Source organism: Crocodylus siamensis, chromosome 6 (genome assembly GCF_052110815.1).
Source record: "Crocodylus siamensis isolate JL-2025a chromosome 6, ASM5211081v1, whole genome shotgun sequence".
Classification (NCBI taxonomy): domain Eukaryota; kingdom Metazoa; phylum Chordata; order Crocodylia; family Crocodylidae; genus Crocodylus; species Crocodylus siamensis.
Genome location: NC_143400.1, coordinates 56,749,168 through 56,768,873, shown reverse-complemented (window position 1 = coordinate 56,768,873; position 19,706 = coordinate 56,749,168). Strand labels below are relative to the sequence as shown.

Sequence of the window (19,706 nt, the reverse complement as noted above, 5' to 3'; positions counted from 1 at the left end):
GCCATGTGTAGATGGAAGGTCACGCGTGTTTAAAATTTGAGAGACAGCATCCCTGTTGTTCAGCATTAGCCTACAGCATGCAGTATTCATTGACTTCATTCCTAAAGTATTAAGTTTTGGATTGAATGTGGTTTGGTTTTTTGTTTTGTTTTTTCTTATAATATGCAGTAGCACTGCATCTTTCCCCATCTGGTACATTGTGATATGTTTTGTATAAAAACCTTAATGTGTCAGTATAAAAACCTTTAATATGTCTATGAATGTTAGCTGCCAAGTTGCATTTAAAAGATTTAGCATATCATTTAAACTCTGTGCATCATTTACTGCTGTGCAGCCCTACTAAAGTAACTGAGGATATTTTTTCCCTATTATGAGGAGTTGAACTATTCAATTCTGTTGTACTTTTAAATTAAAATAAAATAAAATAAAGATTCACAAGCTAGCTTATGACAGCAGATCTTTTAGGTGTATAGGCATTGTTCTGCCAGTTCTAGAAGACTGTTTAAACTACAGTTCAGAAGCTAAACACAATTTTTTTAAAATACATTTTTGGTCCACTTTAATATTAGTGCACATAGTAGGCATAAACTTTTTAGTTTTTGTGACTTTAAATAGCATGGACACATTTATCGAACCAATAGGCAATAAATAAATACATTTTAGTTCACTAGCCAATGACTAAAATTTGGAAGTCTGACCGATACCGAAAGACATCTGTTTTCTCAGCCCTGTGACAAGGTTAGCATTTTTTTAATGGGATTTTTGGGTACTTTTCGTTTTTAAAATTTGTGAAAAGAGGTAAGTATTTTACAATCTGTATAATTGAACTGCTGCAAATGGCAGAAATTTCAGTACTCAGTACACTTTACAAAACTTTTAATATCTGTGGCCTGTTTTGGTATTTTTTTCTTTTTCTTTTTTTCCTAAACTTTTAACCTGAAAAAGTTAGATCTCACAATAACTAATTCACAAATCCTTCCAGTGGGATTCAATTTGTACACATGTGTCTGATGAGGTCACTGCTTGTTGTTATGATACAGAAAAGCCTGTGTCTATTTTAGGCATTTACTGTACATTTCTCCCGTGAAAAGAGTGAGATCGTGTCATCTCATGCTCCCCATCCGCAGGTCACTTCCTGCAGAAATATGGACTAACTTAAACCTCGTGAGTACTGAACTGAGCGTCTCTTGCAGCCTCTAGTGTAAGAACCACACCTTGGGTTTGTAATATCTATTAAATACAAAAATAAGGGGAATTCACTTCCATTATCTGAATACAGAATATATGCATTTTACAAAAGCATCGCTTTTCCTTTAACTCTTAAACAGAGTTAATTCTTCCAGTGCAGTTCAGGGAAAGGTGGAAAATACCTTTTACAGATAGCTGCTATATTATTTAGCCAAGTTGGCTACTATAACATCCCCTTCACAGACTAAAGCCAGGCCATTCAGTCTTTTAGCGTCACACAGCTGCATTTTAAAATGCTGCAGCTGGTTTCATGTTACCATACTGTATCAAGACCTCCTCCTTTTTTTGTTTCTTTTTGTTGTTGTTGGGGTTTTTTTTTCTATTTTACTACTTTGGATTTTGAATCCAGTATTATATATTCACATGCGCCTCTCAATTCCACTTGTCTTACAGTTACCATTTCAAATATGATGCAGAATAGGAATACCTGGGATCTTACCTGTTTAAGCTTTTTGTCGGTGTGTTCTAAAAGAGAAACTTAGAATAGTTGTTTCCATCTGAAATTCAGCTGTACTTTGTAGAAATAATTGAAGGTGAAATTAGAAGTTCTTTTTTAATAATGAAAAATAGATCTACATTTCTCAAGTGTCCATTTTAAAATTCTGGCAGTAATAACTTAAAACCAACCATAGTTTCTTGATAGAACATTGTTTATAATATTCACTTGCTTCTAATTAGTGAGTTACTTAGTTATAACCATGACATTCCATAACTTTTCCAATTTGACATGTGAAGCTATTGTGGGGGAAGTGAGGAAAGCCTACGTAACTTGAATTGTGACTGTCCTTTTAAATGATAGTTTTGACACAGGCTGCCTGTGTGAAGGTAGATAAGATGCTTAGACTTCTTAATCAAAGATATCCAATAACTTTGGATGCTTCAGTCTTAGGTTGCTTTAGCTGAGGCCTGCAGTGTTTGATCTTTCAAAGGTACTCTGCAGCCATAGTACCTGTAAGAATTGGGCCTCTGAGGTCTCAAGGGGCTCACCCAAAATGACTGGACAGTTGGGGTGGGTGTGGGGGGGTTGTTGTTTGTTTGGTTTTTTTGATTGAGCCTGGGGATTAAGCCTCTATGAACCTCGGTTTTTCATTCTTTTAAATATATTGATAGTTTTGGAAGAGACCTTTTATGTCAGAATAACATTTCCTTACCACACGAGGCTGTTGTAAAGCTAAATTAGTTAGTGCTTTGGGAAACTGATATTAAAATAATGAATACCATCATGTAATAATCCTAGAAGACTTCAAAAAGCATGGATAGGCAGGCTGGGACACGAGTATACCCTGTTTCTGCCTGTTTGATATTGGTAATTGGCAGAATCAGAATCTTTTTATTTTTCTATTTAAAAAAAAGAGACTAGCAAAGGTGCAGGCAAATATACCACTTGCCTAGCACTTCAGAAGGCATCTTGCTTGTGACATTCCACTTGTGTACAGTAGTGAATTTCCTCATTGCCCCTTTCGTTGCTCAATATTGCCCTGGACCTAGGAGCCTTAATTGAGCCCTTTAGGTTTAGTAGGAAAGAAAGCACCTTAGAAGATAAATCATGAATTCAAGTAGAACTTGACACTGACTAAATAGTAAAGGATACCCCTGGCATGCCATCATAAATCAGCAGTGACCCATGGAGTTATGCTAGTATAATGGCATGCAAAATAAATCAAGTCCTAGAAGTGCTTTCTAAATGGATGTTATAGCTGTCTTGCACTATGCTTTTTAAAGATCTTCTGTGCATCAGTATAGAAAACCAGTTCTCCATTGCTTTGTACCTTGTGTAGTCATTTAAATGTGTGCAAAATTGGTGTAAAGTAGGACTGTTGGGATTTGATGGCATTTTACATACAGTTATAAAGGACTGCACATGCAACTTGGCCATGGGAGAATAAGGTGCTGGCTCTTAAACACCAAATCAAGCTGCCTTCACAAAACATGTTATGGTCTGTATTTCATGTAAATGATAGGGTGACATCAAAAAGGGTTTTTACAAGAAGCTAGTTTGGAAAAGCATGTTTTTTTGGTTAAAATTTATCAACTTCTCATTTAGATTAAATCATGTTTATTAGAAGTTATCCTCTATGCTAGTGTAGTGTAGCTAAATCTTTAGAAAATGTCCTTTTTTAATTTCCAAATGTAAAGCTAGTTAAGGATAGTCTTCTGTTGTTTGAAATCTCAAATTAGGATTTAATCACCCACTTTTAAATTAAGGCTTATAAAAACCTTAAAACAGTTAAGATCCTTTGGCATTTCTGTTTTTGAGTATTTCAGGCATTTGTGTATTTTTTCAATGTAAATGTAGAAAGTGATTTGAACAGAAGTAACTGGTATGCAAGCAGTTTATATTTACTGTGTTGTAGTATTACAATCTGGTTGTAAATAATTTTCATTAAGCTTATCAAACCCCGTTGCATGTAGCTGCAGTGTGCATCAGAAATGCACTGAACAAGAGACTCTTGCTTTCCCAGAACCCTAGTCCATCTTGCAGGAGGCAGCATGCCTGTATCATGATAGACAGCCAGTAGTGTGTTGCTCGGGAAGCACAGTGTCAAAATTAATTACTGCCTGGCAAATGCTTCTGCTCTTCCCTTTCCCTGTCCCCGCCTGTAGACATGTCACCTCATTAATGGTGCATGTATCCTACTATAACTGTAAATTTATCCAGAGCTGTCTCTTAATCTGCTCTTCCATTCTCTGTGGTTGTGTAGAAGTAAGAGAATCTCTTTACTTTCCTTCTTTCTTTTGAAGTGGACAGAAAACCAAAGCTTTTACCAATAATCCTAATGCATCCCAAATACTTGTCTGATTAGTTAGAAGCAGTACTGTTCGTTTTTGTACAGTTTAAATGTTTGTATGCTTGTACAAGTATTCCTGGGGCCAAACAACACTCTTTGCTTTTGAATATTGAATAACAAAAACTCTCCAGTTTAACTGTTCTTTAGAATGTAGTATTAAAAAGCTTTTTAATGTACCTTGTAACTTGTGCCTTTTAGCTGAACCATAGTAGCAGTTATTTAGTTTGCATGCTTTTAAACTCTCATGGTATTTCAGGTAGTAAATTAAATCTACATAGAATGCTTTATATTGTTTTAATTTGCTTTAGTTGCATTTGCACTATGTGTTTATTGAAATCTTTCAAAATTTGATTGGCTGATATCAATCTAGCTAGTCTTACTGCTTAAAAGTGACAAAATGGGATTAATATGAATAGATTGGCAGAAAATCAGACTGCTTTTATATAGAAAATCTTCTTTACTAAGAACTGAACTTATGAAATATTAATGTAAAACGAACTTGAAGTAAGAAAGTTTATTGGCTCTGTGGACTTGTAAAAGTAATAATACCAATAGAGGCCTACAATGGGAACCGTTTTAAAAATCAGCGTAGTTCGAGTTGTCACATCTACCGTACCTTACTGCACACATTTCAGACTTAACTAAATCTGTTTTTATTATGTTAGCAAATCTAATGTTTTTTAAATAATATTTCTTTAGGTTTTACTGCAATCACAACAACCAATCCTATTTGGCTAATAAAAACACGATTACAGCTTGATGCGAGGTAAGATCTTCTTAATAAATAAAAAAGGAATTTATTGGGGAATGTTTACCGATATTATTGTCTAATAAATAGAATAGAGTAATGCAGTAAAACTGATTGTCTTCCAGAGGGTGCTTTTAATAGCTAGGAAATCAGTTGATACAATTTGATCCTGAAGTTTGCATGTTTTTCCAGTAATTAAATAGATAGCAGTATGATCCTGTAGATTCTTGTAGCCAGCACTGAATAGTTTCTAAAATGATCAGTACTTCACTAATGAAATGCTACCTAAAGTATGGAATCTTGTGCTTTTTTATTCCTTTGTATTGTGGACTTACTAATTGAAAAAGAGAGAAATCATGGATCCAGATGCAAAAATTAGTTCCATGGCAGGCTACTATTAAAAATTGGCTGGATTTTTGGCATATAACATTAGTAGACATAATAATATAGGGTGATGCGGGCTGTTTTTGGATTTTTTTTTTTACATTATTAGCCCAGAATGAATTGCAAATCTTTACTGCTGGGAGGAACTTAGGCAATGTTGGATAAGAATAATTTGTTCCATTGGGTTTTTTTTCAGTTTTTTAACTCCTCCTTTCTATGTTAACTTCACACGTGTGTTTTTTAGCTGACAAGTCATAAAACTGCTTTACAAAGCTCGATTTTAACTTGTAGCATGTAAGTGTAAAGACAGAATAAAAGCTGGCCAGTGCTTAACTGTTTCCTTTCCGGTGTGAGTTTTATAGGTACCTGAATGGCTCAGGTACCAAAATTCCATTGAAGATCAGTAGAACCTAGGTTCCAAAATAATCTATGCGATTCTGAAAATTTTACCAGCTGTTTGAATCATTCGTTGATTACCATAGGTAGAGCAGAAAGTATAAGAAATAAACAGCAGAACAAGACCACGAATAGTCTGTAGCTTCTGACTTAGTTTCATAGTTTGTAGGGTCGGAAGGGACCTGAGCAGATCATCTAGTCCGACCCCCTGCCATGGCAGGAAAGAGTACTGGGGTCAAATGACCCCAGCTAGATGTTCATCTAACCTCCTCTTAAACACCCCCAGGGTAGGAGCCTGCACCACTTCTCTTGGAAGCTGGTTCCAGACCCTAGCCGCCCTGACTGTGAAGTAGCGCCTCCTGATACCTAACCTGAACCTACCCTCTGCTAGCTTGTGACTGTTATTCCTGGTCACTCCTGGCGGTGCTTGGGGAAACAGTGACTTCCCCAATGCCTGCTGATTCCCCCCTGACTAGTTTATAACAGGCCACAAGATGCCCCCTTAGCCTTCTCTTTTGGAGGCTGAACAGGTTCAGGTCCCGCAGCCTGTCCTCATAGGGCCTGCCCTGCTGTCCCCTGATCATACGAGTGGCCCTCCTCTGGACCCTCTCGATGCCGTCGACATCCCTCTTGAAGTGCGGCGCCCAGAACTGGACAGTACTCCAGCTGCGGCCTGACCAATGCCGCATAGAGGGGAAGGATCACCTCCTTGGACCTGCTCGAGATGCATCTGTGGATGCATGCCAAGGTGCGGCTGACCTTCCTTACTGCCTCTCCACACTTGAAATGAAATAAAAGCAAAAGCAGTCTTCATTGCACTATTGAGAGGGCTGGAAGGGACTACATAACTAGGACATGGTTTAAATCGAGATGTCACAGTTTTTGTGCAAATCACAAAATTAGGTGATTTGCACAAAAACTGTGATTTGCGGTGAAATGCCGTGATATGGCTTCTTGCTGGGGAGTTCCCCAACCAGCAGCCGTATTGTGGTGCTTTGTTGCAACAAGGTGGCTACTGCAGGTTGGGAAAAGCATTCCCATATGTCAAGGCATCCCCCAGGTAACCCCATTCCCAAGTTTTTCCCACTTGGAGGAACAGACAGCCTCTTCCCTACCTGGCACTAGGGCTGTCTGCCAAAGCAACTTCGCATGCCCCAGTTTTCCCACCCAGAGGAGCAAACAGCCCCTCTTCTGCCCATTCCCAAATACTCTCCTCCCCCTGTCCCTTTTGCTACCCCTCCCCCCCACCCTGGGCTGCTAGGCTTTTGCCGCTGGCTGAGCTTTCTGCCTAAGGCAACCAACAACTTCCAAGCCCCGGAAAAAGCTTCTTACCTCCAGTGGTGGGGGCACCGTGATCTAGCCCCCAAAATGACGACCTGTGCCACGATTGGGCCACAATATTAGTGGCCGGGGCCAGCAATTTTAAACCAGGCCCTACTCATAAGGTTATCTAGTATAGTCCTGTCATCAAGGCAGGATAGTCCCTGACTAAACCATCCTGGCCAAGTGTCTGTCTGACCTGCTTTTGAAAATTTCCACAATTTCTCTAGGTAGCCTGTTCCAAGGTTTTACCACCCTCATGGTCAGAAATTTCCTCCTAACTATGTCCTACCTAAATTTTCCCCGATGAAGCTTGAGTTCATTGTTCCCACTCCTGTCCCCTGTGGTAATGGAGAAAAGCCTCTACATGCAATTATTCCATCCCAAGTGCAGGACTTTGCACTTGTCCTTCTTGAGTCTCATCTTCTTGCAGACCATTTGTCCAGTCTATCCAGGACATTCTGGATCCTAGCCCTACCCTCCAGAGAGTCTGCAGCTCCACCCAATTTGGCATCATCCATAAATTGGCTGAAGTTGCAGACCCTTTGAAGTGTAGGGCTAGGATCCAGAATGGCTTGGATTGATCTCAGACCACATTTCTAGTCTATCATATGGATTATTCTTACTGAACTTCATCTTGTTCAGATTTTCAGTACTCGCTGTCTTGCCCTTTTCCTTTGCATTTTAGCTCTGAATATATTTTAGTAGTGGTTTGGAATTGATAAGTTAAGATTTATCAACAGATTTTGTATTTAATTATTGAAGTTCCATTTCAAATAGATTCATGTGACTGCGTGTGACTTCTTTTAATACACAAAGAGGTAGTTAAACTGAAAAGAAACATTTGAGAAGTTAACCATGTAAAATCAGGATTATGATATAGTTTGGCTGGGCTCTCTGTACAGTATGTAAAGGTAGCATTCTGATGCTTATGTTGCATGTTAGGTTCATGCAGCTAACAGTAATAATGAAAATCACAGACCTCCTTAGCATCATGAGGTCTGTCTGTCAAGTTACCAAATGACCAAGATTGTAATTGTAATATAGTACCTTTTCGGCATTCTTCATAAATTACCTTAAGGTAAGGAATATTAACCAAGTGAATTGCATAATTTTCTTGGATGCGTAGCTGTCCTATAAATGATGCATATAAGAATTTTTTTTGTCATACATGGGAGAAGGGTTTGCTAAAAAGCAAACAAGTAGCTACTACTTTGACTAGTATAGGGTTGTCTCTGTATATAGATAGGTGTTTTGAAGTTGTCATAGCTTTCTACATTTTCAGTTATAATGCAATGAATGTTGTAGCAGAGAACATAACCTTAATACCAAGGGATACTAAGAAGCCACCTTATGTTGCTGCCACTGAAGTTGGTATCAAAGCTTCTCTTGACTCAAGCTAGGTCTGTCCTTTCCCCAGTAGTCATAAAATGACGTTTAGTAGAGCAGTGATTTTTCACACAGGACATTATGGCACCCTGGCACACTGCAAGTTTTTGAAGTGTGCCACCTAGCAATAAGTGTGCAAACACCTAAATTTAATTCACAAGACTAAATCCAGAGATATCAAATAGGAATCCATAGTTTCAAAAACATTCTGACTAGACATACACCAATATATTGGTCACATATTATATCAGCACTGATAAAAGGAAAATTAGCAATCAGCTTTTTTTGGCCGGTGTAGCTGATAATGTCACTGATAAATGCTGTGCGCAGCTGCAGCATGCATGCAGCCTGGCAGCTTGGAGAGCAGCCTTCTGCTAATAAATCTGTGGGAGGGAATGGGGTGGGGGTCTCAATCTGCCCCCCACGGTGAAGGAGGGAGTAGGGCAGGGACAGGTGCTGCCCAGCCAGGGTGGTGAATATGATCGCAGAAGCAGGACGGAGCCACAGGCAGTTTATCTGGGGGTGTGGAGGAGGGATGGGGCCTGTGGCCCTCCCCCAGAACTGTGTGTGTGGTGAGGGTGGGCTGTGGGCTCATGGCCTGTCCCAGCCTCTTCCCAGTGGGGAGGCTGGGCCAGGGCTGCACTGGGGCAGGTGGTGCTGGGATGGAAGGCTATGGGGTGGGCTGTAGCCACCCCAAAATTCTCTGTAGCCACCCCTCTAGGCACTGCTGCCACCCTCCCTGACCCTGCCTGCTCAGAGCCTGGCCCCTCCCTGCTGGGAAGAGGCTGGCACAGCCCCTTGCCCTGACCCTCAGTGGGCAGCCCGCCCACGCACAAGCCTGGGGGATGGGACACATGCCTCCCATGCTCCCCGGGGGGTGTGCGCAGTGGTGGGGAGATTACCCCCCAGATGAACCACCTGCAGCTCTGTCCCGCTTCTGAGGTTGCATTCACTGCCCTGGCTGGGCAGCGCCTGCCCCTGCCCTGCTCCCTCCCTCACCGTGGGAGCCTCCATCTGCCTGCCTGCTTCCCCCTCCCCTCCCCCCCTGGACTTACCAGCAGGAGGCTGCTTTCCAAGCTGCTGGGCTGCATTCCTTCCTGTAAATTGGCCTTCAGTACTGGCCAAGAAATCCTGTATTGGCACCCCTAATTCTGACTTGTGCTCTTTCTGAGTTCTTTGCCACAGAAAAACAACTCAATGTTTTTTAGTCAAGAAATGAGTGAAAGCTGAGGGGTGCCTCATGTCTAAAAAGGATGACAACTACTGCAGCAGAGAAACTGCTACATGTAGGTTTACACACATCCCTCTTACATACTGAAAGACTGTTTCTTTTGTAAAATTTGCCTATGTGGATCCCTGTTTTTTTTGTGTTTATTTTGCTTGTGCACAAAGAACTGGTATCTTTGAATAGCAGTGCCCTCAGGGGTTTCATCTACACCTGGGATATCTTTTGTGTTTCTCTACCTGGCAGCAGGAGCAACCATAACCCACCCTAAATTTCTTGTTAGTGAAAACCCCCCACAAACCCACCCATACCCCTACAGCCCCCCACAATATAAAAGAGTAAGACTTCATTTTAAGCCACTATACTATCACCTCTATGTACGCTATGCAAACTCATGTAAATCAGGACAATATTTTTTTAAATGAAATTAATGTTGTAGGACATGTTTGTTTGATTTTTAGAATATAATCTAGTATTTTTCTGGTTCCAAGGTGACAAACCCCCTTGATGAAAGGAGTACTTCTAGGAGGCAAAGGGAAGGACTTCTGGTAGCAAAGGGCCAAGGGGACTTCCAGTCCCAAAATGGCAACCAGGGTGCAGGGCACCTGTCAGGAGGCGGGGCTGTCCTTCCAGCCCTCAGTGGCTTGCCAAAACTCGGTAAGCAGCTTTCCACCAAAGATAATTGCCTTCCCCTGCTTTAAGCTCTGTCTGTCCTATGACAGTCTAATTCTGCCTGATATCGGGGACACTTGTAGTCTTCAATCCAAAAGAAAGCTAGGTTGCTAGTGACAATGACCCCCAAGAATAAGGGTGCAGAGGAGTTTGATTTCCTTAAGAGGAAAGATGGTTCTTTAGTCTTGCTTCACCTACATGGAGAAAATTACCAGGTATTTTTTGTGAAAACAGAAAATCCCTGACAAAGGAAAAAGGTTTGTCATTTCCTTCAAAATGGTCCTTCATGGAAGAGTTAATCTCTGATTTGCTGAAGGAAAAATTGGAGTTAAAATCAAGTGACCAGGAGCACTTCAGATATCTAAGCTCAGTTCAGGATTATCAGAATGATGATACAAAAGGCATTACAGATTGCAAGTGCTGGATATTCCAGACAGCCAGAGAATGCATTTGGGGATAAGCATCTTTAGAGGACTGACTTCAGTGACTGATATGGCATTACAGTTGTGAATTTTAACACAGTCTTACATCCTTTTATCTGCTGTGGTCCATGAGGGAGTCCCAACTTACTCCCAATAATGAATTTACCCGGTCAGCAAGGGGGTGTGACAAAGCTCTTGCTGTTATATGCCTCCCCGGGAGCACTGTGGGGCTGCGCTGGGCTTTTCTTGGGGTGGTGTGGGCCCCTGGATCTGCACATGGGACAACAGCAGGCTGCCACTGCAGGTTGGGGCCGGCAGCACCACTGGGCTCTCCCCGGTGCTAGGTGGACAGGAGGCCAGGGCAGGGGGAGGGGCTGTTGCAGCCTCAAAATTTGCAGGCCTCAGCCTGTAGCAGCAGCCTGCTGTTGTCGCATGTGCAGATCTGGGGGTCTGCGCCGCCTGCCCCCCCCTCCCCCCCCGGGAACAACCTGGTACAGCCCGCAGCCTTGCCTGGGGCGCATGTAGCAGCAACAGCTGCACCCCTGCTGCCTGCTGTAGGCCCAGAAGCTGCCAACCGGCTGCGCTGTACCCATCCCCTAATCACAGCCTTACTCCCTCCCTCCCTCCCTCACCACTGTGGGAACATATCCCTATCTGTTCCATTCTAAACTAGGGTATGTTCACTTTATGCAGATTTGCCATATGCGCCATTCTCCAGGAACGCATGTACCACATAAATCGAGGGAAACCTGTAATCTGTTCTTTCTTGCACAAGACCTCTGGTGGCAGAACCTGTGTATAATTCAGGGATCTACGAGCAGGTTCAGAACCAGTCTGGACAACTCCATGTTAAGCATGTTGGGGCTATACCTTTTGAAATATCAAGCTGGACAGCTGGAATACTTTAACTCAGTATTAACTGATATTATCTGTGACATAATAATATATATCCTATTATGATATGCTGTTTTCTAATATATTGAGTTTATTTGTTCACTTAATCTGGCAGTGTTGAGGGCTAAAACGTTCTGTTTCTGTCCTGTTCATAGAAGTGGCATTTGACCCAGTGGCACTTGACCCAATGTTCATTTAGCATCAGGTGTGGCTTAGTGTGATTAACATACAAATAACTCGTTATTTAATTTAGTTTGTTTACTCCTTCTGGACTTCAAGTATCTGTTGTGCTTACTGTAGGTATCCTAGATTTCAGTTCTTTAGTTTCCATTTTGTAATGATCACACATTTGCACATCTTGATTGTTGTTCTCTTCAGCCTTTTTTAACCTTAAAAGGGCGGCTCAAGATATGAAGTTCCTTGGTTCTTTTAAGTTACAGTACATATTTTGGTTCCAGATAAGCAAAGTATTCATGCAGACATTGTATTGAAGTAAATTAAAATTATAATGTGGTTTTTAATTGGAAGCCTCAGCATTTGTTTGAGAACTGTGACCTGAGGCCCCTTGTCAATTCAGAAATAATATTTGTAACCAAAAATGCTGATTGTGGACCCTGCTCAATGTTTTGAGTTGTTTTTTTTTTTTTCCAGGAATCGTGGGGAAAAGCGAATGAGTGCTTTTGAATGTGTCAGAAAAGTCTATCAGTCAGATGGCATGAAAGGCTTTTACAGAGGAATGTCAGCATCTTATGCAGGCATTTCTGAGACTGTTATTCATTTCGTTATTTACGAAAGTATTAAGCAAAAACTACTGGAATATAAGTCTGCTTCTAGCATGGACAATGAGGATGAATATGAGAAAGAAGCTTCAGACTTCGTTGGAATGATGATGGCTGCTGCCACTTCCAAAACTTGTGCCACATCCATAGCATATCCACATGGTAAGTGGGACAGTTTCATTCAGAAACCGATCCAGTACCCGAAGAAGACAGATATATTGATTTGATGGACTTGGGCCAGATCCTACTCGCAGGAACAGTTTGTTTTAGCTACAATTCTATATTTGTTTTATTTAGAAAACTGGCACAGCCAACTGGAAATTCAGCAAGTCAACTGAAGGCTCCATGTTTAGAAAACATAAGTAAAAGAATTTTTAAACAGACACATAGCACAGTCCTTTTTGGTAATGACAGTCATTTCAATGGGGGCGGGGTTTGGGGAGGGTTTTTTTGTAGCACTGCAAGTCATCTTTGACTGCAATTCTGTGAAGCTGTTTCTGTTTGGGTTTTGGTTTTTAATTATAACATTGAGTAGTTCATAGGCAGTTACTTGCATAATTAACATTAAACTAACTGCACTTTGTCATGCATCCACCAGTGCATCACAAGCAGGTCCAAGGAGGTGATCCTCCCCCTCTATGTGACACTGGTCAGGCCGCATTTGGAGTGCTGCATCCAGTTCTGGGTGCTGCACTTCAGGAGGGATGTGGCCAGCATCAAGAGGGGCCAGAGGAGGGCCACTCGCATGATCAGGGGGCAGCAAGGGAGGCCCTACAAGCGGAGGCTACAGGACCCAAACCTGTTCAGACTTCACAAGAGAAGGCTGAGAGGGGATCTGGTGACCATCTACAAACTGGCCAAGGGGGACCAGCAGGCTGTGGGAGAGTCCCTGTTCTTCCGGGCACTACCAGGATTAATGTGTAATAACAGCCATAAGCTGACAGTAGATTTAGGCTAGATATCAGGAGATGCTACTTCACAGTCAGGGCGGCTAGGATCTGGAACCAACTTCCAAGGGAAGTGGTGTTCGCTTCTACTTTGGGAGTCTTCAGAAGGAGGCTAGATAATCACCTAGCTGGGGTCATTTGACCCCAGCATTCTTTCCTGCCCATGGCAGGGGGTCAGACTGGATAACCTACTCACCCTTCTGACCCTACCTACTATGAAACATATGGGGCGTTTATAGATGTGCTGGAGATGGGGCAGGAAGGGTGCTTTAATTAAAGTGGCTCCAAGAGCCGCTCTAATTAAAGTGCCCAGAGTGTCATATGCATCAGCATTCCTGTGCTGAAAAATGGTGCCTCTGCACATGATGTTGGAGTTTGCTGGAGCACAGTAATTACCATGTTCCTGCAGAATCAATTAATCGGGTCTGTTCCCTCATGCTATAATTACAGTACATTGGAGTAGCCTTATTACCTGGGTATAGGTTCCCTTGTTTCAGTATTTTGCTAGTTCAAAACCAGTTAGGCACCTTAACTACACTTTATTGACTGGACATCTCTGAATGGCCAAAATCTCTGGTAAATATACACTGAAAAGTCTTGCCAGCATTGTTCTGTGAACAAAAAAAATCTGCCTTAAATATAGCTATTCTGATGGAACTTTTTATTGTAGACTTGCATCATTCAATGACCTGCTTTACCTATACCAGCAGAGAAATTGTCAGCATATGCTGTCTAACCTAGGAGGGCTCTGCTTACATAGCTATAATGGAACAGACTCCACTGTAGATGGGTCCTCAGGTTGCTTTGCCTTCATTGTATTGACCTAGTCTGTTCAGATTCCTACCTGTAATAATCTTTATGTTGTCTTTTGTTGTTACATAAACATTTTCATAGTGTTGAGGATTAAATGTTTATGCTATCTTTCAACTATAATTTGTTGAAAAAAATCTGTTGCTAAAAATGGATTGAAAAATGCTGGTAAAAATAACTGATCATTGCTCTCTCTATGCAGAAGTTGTACGTACAAGACTACGAGAAGAGGGAACAAAATACAGATCTTTCTTCCAAACACTGTCTTTGCTTGTGCGAGAAGAAGGATATGGATCCCTCTACCGTGGTCTAACTACACATCTGATCAGACAGATTCCAAACACAGCTATAATGATGTCAACCTATGAAGTAGTAGTCTACTTACTCAATGGATAGCAATATAATGAGGCTATCCCTCAGAGAGTGGAAGACCAAAAGATTGCAGTGGACCACCAAATGTCAATGCCAGTATGGTGGGCAAAAGAAAAATACCTATCGGAAACATGCAGCTATGGACAAAATAGAAGACTGATTATAGGCAGCCATCAGTAATTGTGTTGCCTTATTGTATGGTCTCTTGACTATGTGAGGAGCTGCCCCAAGGGAATGCCTTTAAACACCTCTGACTTCAAAATTGCTATTTTCTCTATTTGTGTTAATTTACATGAGGCAATACAGTGAGCTTCAGTGATTTGGAGGGATGAGGATTACATTCTATTTATTGTAAGAGCTAACCTTGTTCTACTGTTAGTGATTGGTCTTCAGTACAGTTTTTTTACTGCACAGTAACCAGTTAGAAGGAACCATTTAGGAGAAGATTAAAGCACGAATTCAGAACTTTTCCCATCTGAAACTTCTAATCGATTCCATCTGAAGTAACTGAGGGATTGGATTCCATCCAATAAAGTAACTGAGGGTAGTGATTGTGATGTGTGGTTTTCCATGTTACTACCTCAATGAATGTGGCACAGGGGCCTGGAATTGATGCGTTTTTATCCCTACAAAAGATATATCTTTTGGGATTGAGGGTATGGTGTAAACTGTTTGTGCAAGAAGCTCTTGCTTTTTAAATCTGCAGGGTGCCAGTCTTCTGGTTTGGGGGTACTTGGATTTTCAATTATGCTGGGTCCTCCCATATTTTCTTCATCAGAAAAGTCCTCTCCCCTTCAGAAGCAAAACAGGGCCATACAATGTATTTGATGTTGGAACAGATCATAGATTCTCTTAATCTGATGTACAATATGTGACTTATGCTACTAAAAGGAATTACTGAGCAGTAATTTTGTAGCGTCATTAAAAAAATCTTAGCCAGTTGATAAATTCTAGCAAGCCTGACTTACTGCATGTAAAGGCAGAATATTAATGGTTCAGTCAAACATAGCTATATGCTCCTTAACATTAAGCTTTACTATCCTAAAATGACTTCCTGCAAGCTTGGCTTAGTACTGTAATACTTAAAGTACAAAGGGGAGCAGGTGGTGCTTCACTAGATCCAAAGCTACAATGAAGCATGTGGTGGACAAATTCTGGCATCATAAGAAGTTGGAGCTGTTGTAGAACATTTTCGGTGAAGTCCAGGCTACATACTGAGTGGTGGAGAAAATGGTAATTAAGAATGTTTTGTTTAAGCATTCCCCTTAAAAGTTGCTGTTTCCCTTCTTTCAACTCTAGGCTTTGCACAGAACTGCAGATGACAGTATAGCTGCTCTCTAAATTATCTCAATATTCAAGCACTCATTTTAAAATGTTCTGTAAAACTAGTTACAGAACAGCACATTGCATTTGACAGCAAATATTTAACCTGGTGTACTTGTTCTGAAACTAGTTTCCAAATCCATACAGCTGGAGTATCAGAGTGTTTCATGTTCTACCAATGTTATGTAGCTTTTCAAATGCATGATTAGGCCTTTCATCTGCACCTTGAATACTGTCCAAAATGCCTATAGCCCTTTGGAATAAGAAGTTCATTATAATTTTTCTACCTATAAAATGCAGCTACACTGGTGTAATAAAGCAGTATAGTTAAATCCTCCAGTGTGGTACTTCAGCATACTTAAACTGTGCATTGGTGTGCAGTGGCTTTAACTTATGAATGACTCCTTACGCACTTTGTGGCCTTTTTTTGGCTTGTGACTTTCTCCTTTTTAAGTATTGGTCATGTGTAGTTAGAAACAGAAAAAGTGTTCAGTATGCACAGGTCCTTTTTAATCAAAGCGTATGGTTTTAATTTCTATGTAAGCTGCGCGAAATAAGATACTGTGTGCAGTAGATTACTAAGATCTATCTTCCCAGTAGTTCTGAAGATTTTTTTATAAAAAGCTTGAAGCATATTGAACAACCAGTTTTGTTGTTGCTTTTTATGTTGTTCATTATAATATCCTCCACCTCATGGCAGAAATATTTCAATACATACTTGTGACTCTTAGTATAATAGCATCTTGTAACACTTGCCACTCCTTCTGAGGGCTGCCTATGGAGCACAGTGACCACTGTGATGTCCCTGCAAGAGAGATGTCACAATATTGACGTGCTTTCCTTAAGATACTGAGTATTTTGTCATCCTAATATTAAAGGTTCTCTTGTGTAATAGGAAGCACACATTAAACTAAATTGGTAATTGGTACATTCATAGCACAAGAAATTACTTTAAATAAATCTATTAAACGGGGTATTTATAGTGATCTCCAGGGAGAATCTGCTGCATACCATAATACTTGCACCCTACTTTCCAGTTCCCAGCTCTATGGTTGACTCCATCAGATCTTGCTGCTGTCACCAAAATTCAAGACCAAATGTGTAAATGCTGTCATGTAAAAGCCAAAAGACTAATAAAGTAAAGGCTACAATAAACTACTTATTAAATTTTAAGTTTATATAGAAAGTGGGTTTCTGTTCAGAATATCCAAAGTTTACTAGCCAAGTAGCTTTTGGACTAGCAAGCAAACAGAAAAGACCAAATTCAACCTTGGGGTAAATGTGTCCCACTGGACCTATTGGATCTTCATGCATGCACATCACTTCCATTAATGTCGAGGTAGGATGTGAGGCTTGCAGAGGAACAACAGATCCCAGGGAATCTTGCTCTTAAAATTAAGGTATTTCCATGGAAAGGTTTGGTTTTTTTTGTTTCGTTTTTGTTTGTTTGGGTTTTTGGGTTTTGGGGGTTTTTTTATACCTCCTGTATTTACTTGTGAGGAACTGGAGACAGACAATCAGCCTCATGTTCTGATGTGTGCATTTGTTTGTTTTTAATGGAGTTTAACCCTTAAGATACAACCTTTTTCTAACTTCTTCAGTGGTGAACTTTTTGTATAAAAAGAATTATGAAGCCAAATTAGTTGGAGGGAGGGGTTGTATTTAAACTACCATTTTGTGTGTGTGTGTATTACCTCTGAAAAATTTCCCAAAGTTACTGAAATTCTTCATATAATTTTCTTGGTGGTTACTTTTTAAACTAAAAAGGGGGTAAAAAGATGCTATATTCAATAATACCATTTATTGCAAACTAGAATGAGGATTTAGTTTTAGTATTTTATTGTTTTGGGTAATCAACTCTCATTGTTTGTAATGTAGTTTAGTACCAAGTTATGTCACCATGTACTTTCTTTGCCACAGAGAGCAGATGAAATAGCAGCTTTCTGGAAAATGTAGCATTTTGATATTGCTTCAATCCTCTCACCTAGCCAAAATATACAGACACTTATTGAAAACTGTCTTGATTTTGAGCTGGTTAAGATTTTCAAGAAATAGATTGTGAAATAAGGTTACAGCTCTTAACTTCAGCCAGAAGATGGCACTATTGTATATGCTGCTCACAATAAATATTGATCTCCACCTCCTCCAAAATGTCTGGCCTTAGTAGTTCTTAAGTATTTGTGCAGCACATTATTACAAGAATACTTATAAAACAATAAGTTAGCACCAATTACTATTGGATGAAACTTGGAGACCCATGGAAGTGCATCCTCACTAAAGAGGGCTCAATTCTATAATCCCTGTAAATTAATCAATCGATATTCTGGACACAGAAATCTTAGCGTCATGTGAAATAGGTTTTTGGTTGTAGCAGTGTTGGTCTTTTCATTCCTTGGAATCTCAGAACAGCAGACTTCCTATGCCTGAAGAAGGGTGTTTGCACCTGAAAGCTTGCAAAGAACTTTTTTCCAGCTACCCAGTTGGTCTAATAAAAGATATCACATCTACCCAAAGAACCTTGTCTGCCAGTAATGTGAAATGGCACTATGCTAGGCATAGTTTTCTACACCAAAACATGCCTAAACTTTAAACTGACTGCAAGATGTTTGGTTCAATTCTTTTATAATCTTTTTCTTTTTTTTGATACTGCATACTTGTTCTTAAGTAGGTTTACACTAGTAATTCATGAAGGTTTTAATTTCCTGTATATCATAAACAGTTGTAGCATTAGTCTGTCCATTGGTCTATTAACATTGTATATACCTAATTCCCTGTTTACATAAAACACTCCACACATTTCCTTTCAATTCAGAAATGTTGGGGTTTTTGTTTGTTTGTTTTACTGCCTTTGTTTTGGCTGGTCATAATTACAAATGTAACATTCCTCAGAGTTGGTATTTAAAACAAAATCCCTGCTTCCAGAGAATACGGATTGAAGACATACTTTCAAGTCATTGCTTTCTTGCAAGCTATGTTTTATTCTGGAAATGGAACACTGAAGTGTGACTACGTAAATGTATTATTTTCCAACTCCTTTTCTTCCTTTTTATTACCTGACTCTTTTAGAACTAAAGTCATGCAAGGTTTTGATTGTTCTATTTATAAGCATCTGCCTTCCCTGCATATGTGAACATAGTTTATTTTATACCCCAGGAGTCATAGCTAAACACTCACAAGTGATGGATTGAAAATTCTTTCATGTTCATGTGAGGTTTGCTATTATTCTTGCATATATGTAGTTGGCTGTAAACAATATGCATTTACTTTGTATTTATATTATATAGCTAACTTTTGGGGGGCTGTTTTAAACTATACAAAAATTAAAATGTGCTCTTACTCAAATGTATGTTACACTGTCTCTGCTTTGTTGTTTTTTTTACTTTGCTGTCCATATAGCTGGAGAGTTTAGGTAAAACTTCAGAAGCTAGATGGGAAATCACCATGAATTATCTCTGTAAGTGTTAGTTTTAAGCACAGCTGAAAATAATTGCATTAGAATTGTGTAAAACCTTGTTATGGCCTCATGGAGTTCTCGGTGATACTTAAGTCATTGCCAGTATTCTTGGATTCAGGTCAGTGGTAGCGTCCTTGTCTACCACACAAGAAACCTGGGTTTGATTTTTGGACACTTATATAGCTACAGCCATGGAGGCAACAAACCTCTGAACTCAGCCTGGTCTCTGGATTCTGTCCTAGTGGCCTAAAGGGAGGAGGGAAGTTCTGGGCAGCCTCCACTCCTCCAAAAATTCCTGTCCAGGCAAATGCATTGAAGGTCTGGGTGGCCCTCATGCATACACCATGATCCAGGAGGATCGATGTTTGCCATAAGTATCCTGTAGCATTTTAAGAACAGGCATTTGACATGGGTTCATTCATTGGTTAACATTTCTGTGCCCTCCGCTGTTTTGCAGCAGGGTGGCTGTCCATTTAGATAGTATTCCATACCACATTGGTCTGCACGTCACCTGACAGCATGCCATGTAGTAAT

General features: G+C 40.3%; 1 protein-coding gene across 1 annotated transcript in view; it reads left to right on the top strand.

Moving 5' to 3' along the window:
- SLC25A36 (solute carrier family 25 member 36) overlaps positions 1-19,064 on the top strand; it is a 43,369-nt gene extending 24,305 nt beyond the window's left edge. The window contains exons 5-7 of the mRNA XM_090051070.1: positions 4,737-4,803; positions 12,139-12,428; positions 14,226-19,064. Of these exons, the coding sequence (XP_089907196.1) occupies positions 4,737-4,803; positions 12,139-12,428; positions 14,226-14,419 (551 nt within the window). The 3' untranslated portion in view covers positions 14,420-19,064. The remainder of the gene's footprint in view (positions 1-4,736; positions 4,804-12,138; positions 12,429-14,225) is intronic.
- Positions 19,065-19,706: the final 642 nt, after the last annotated feature.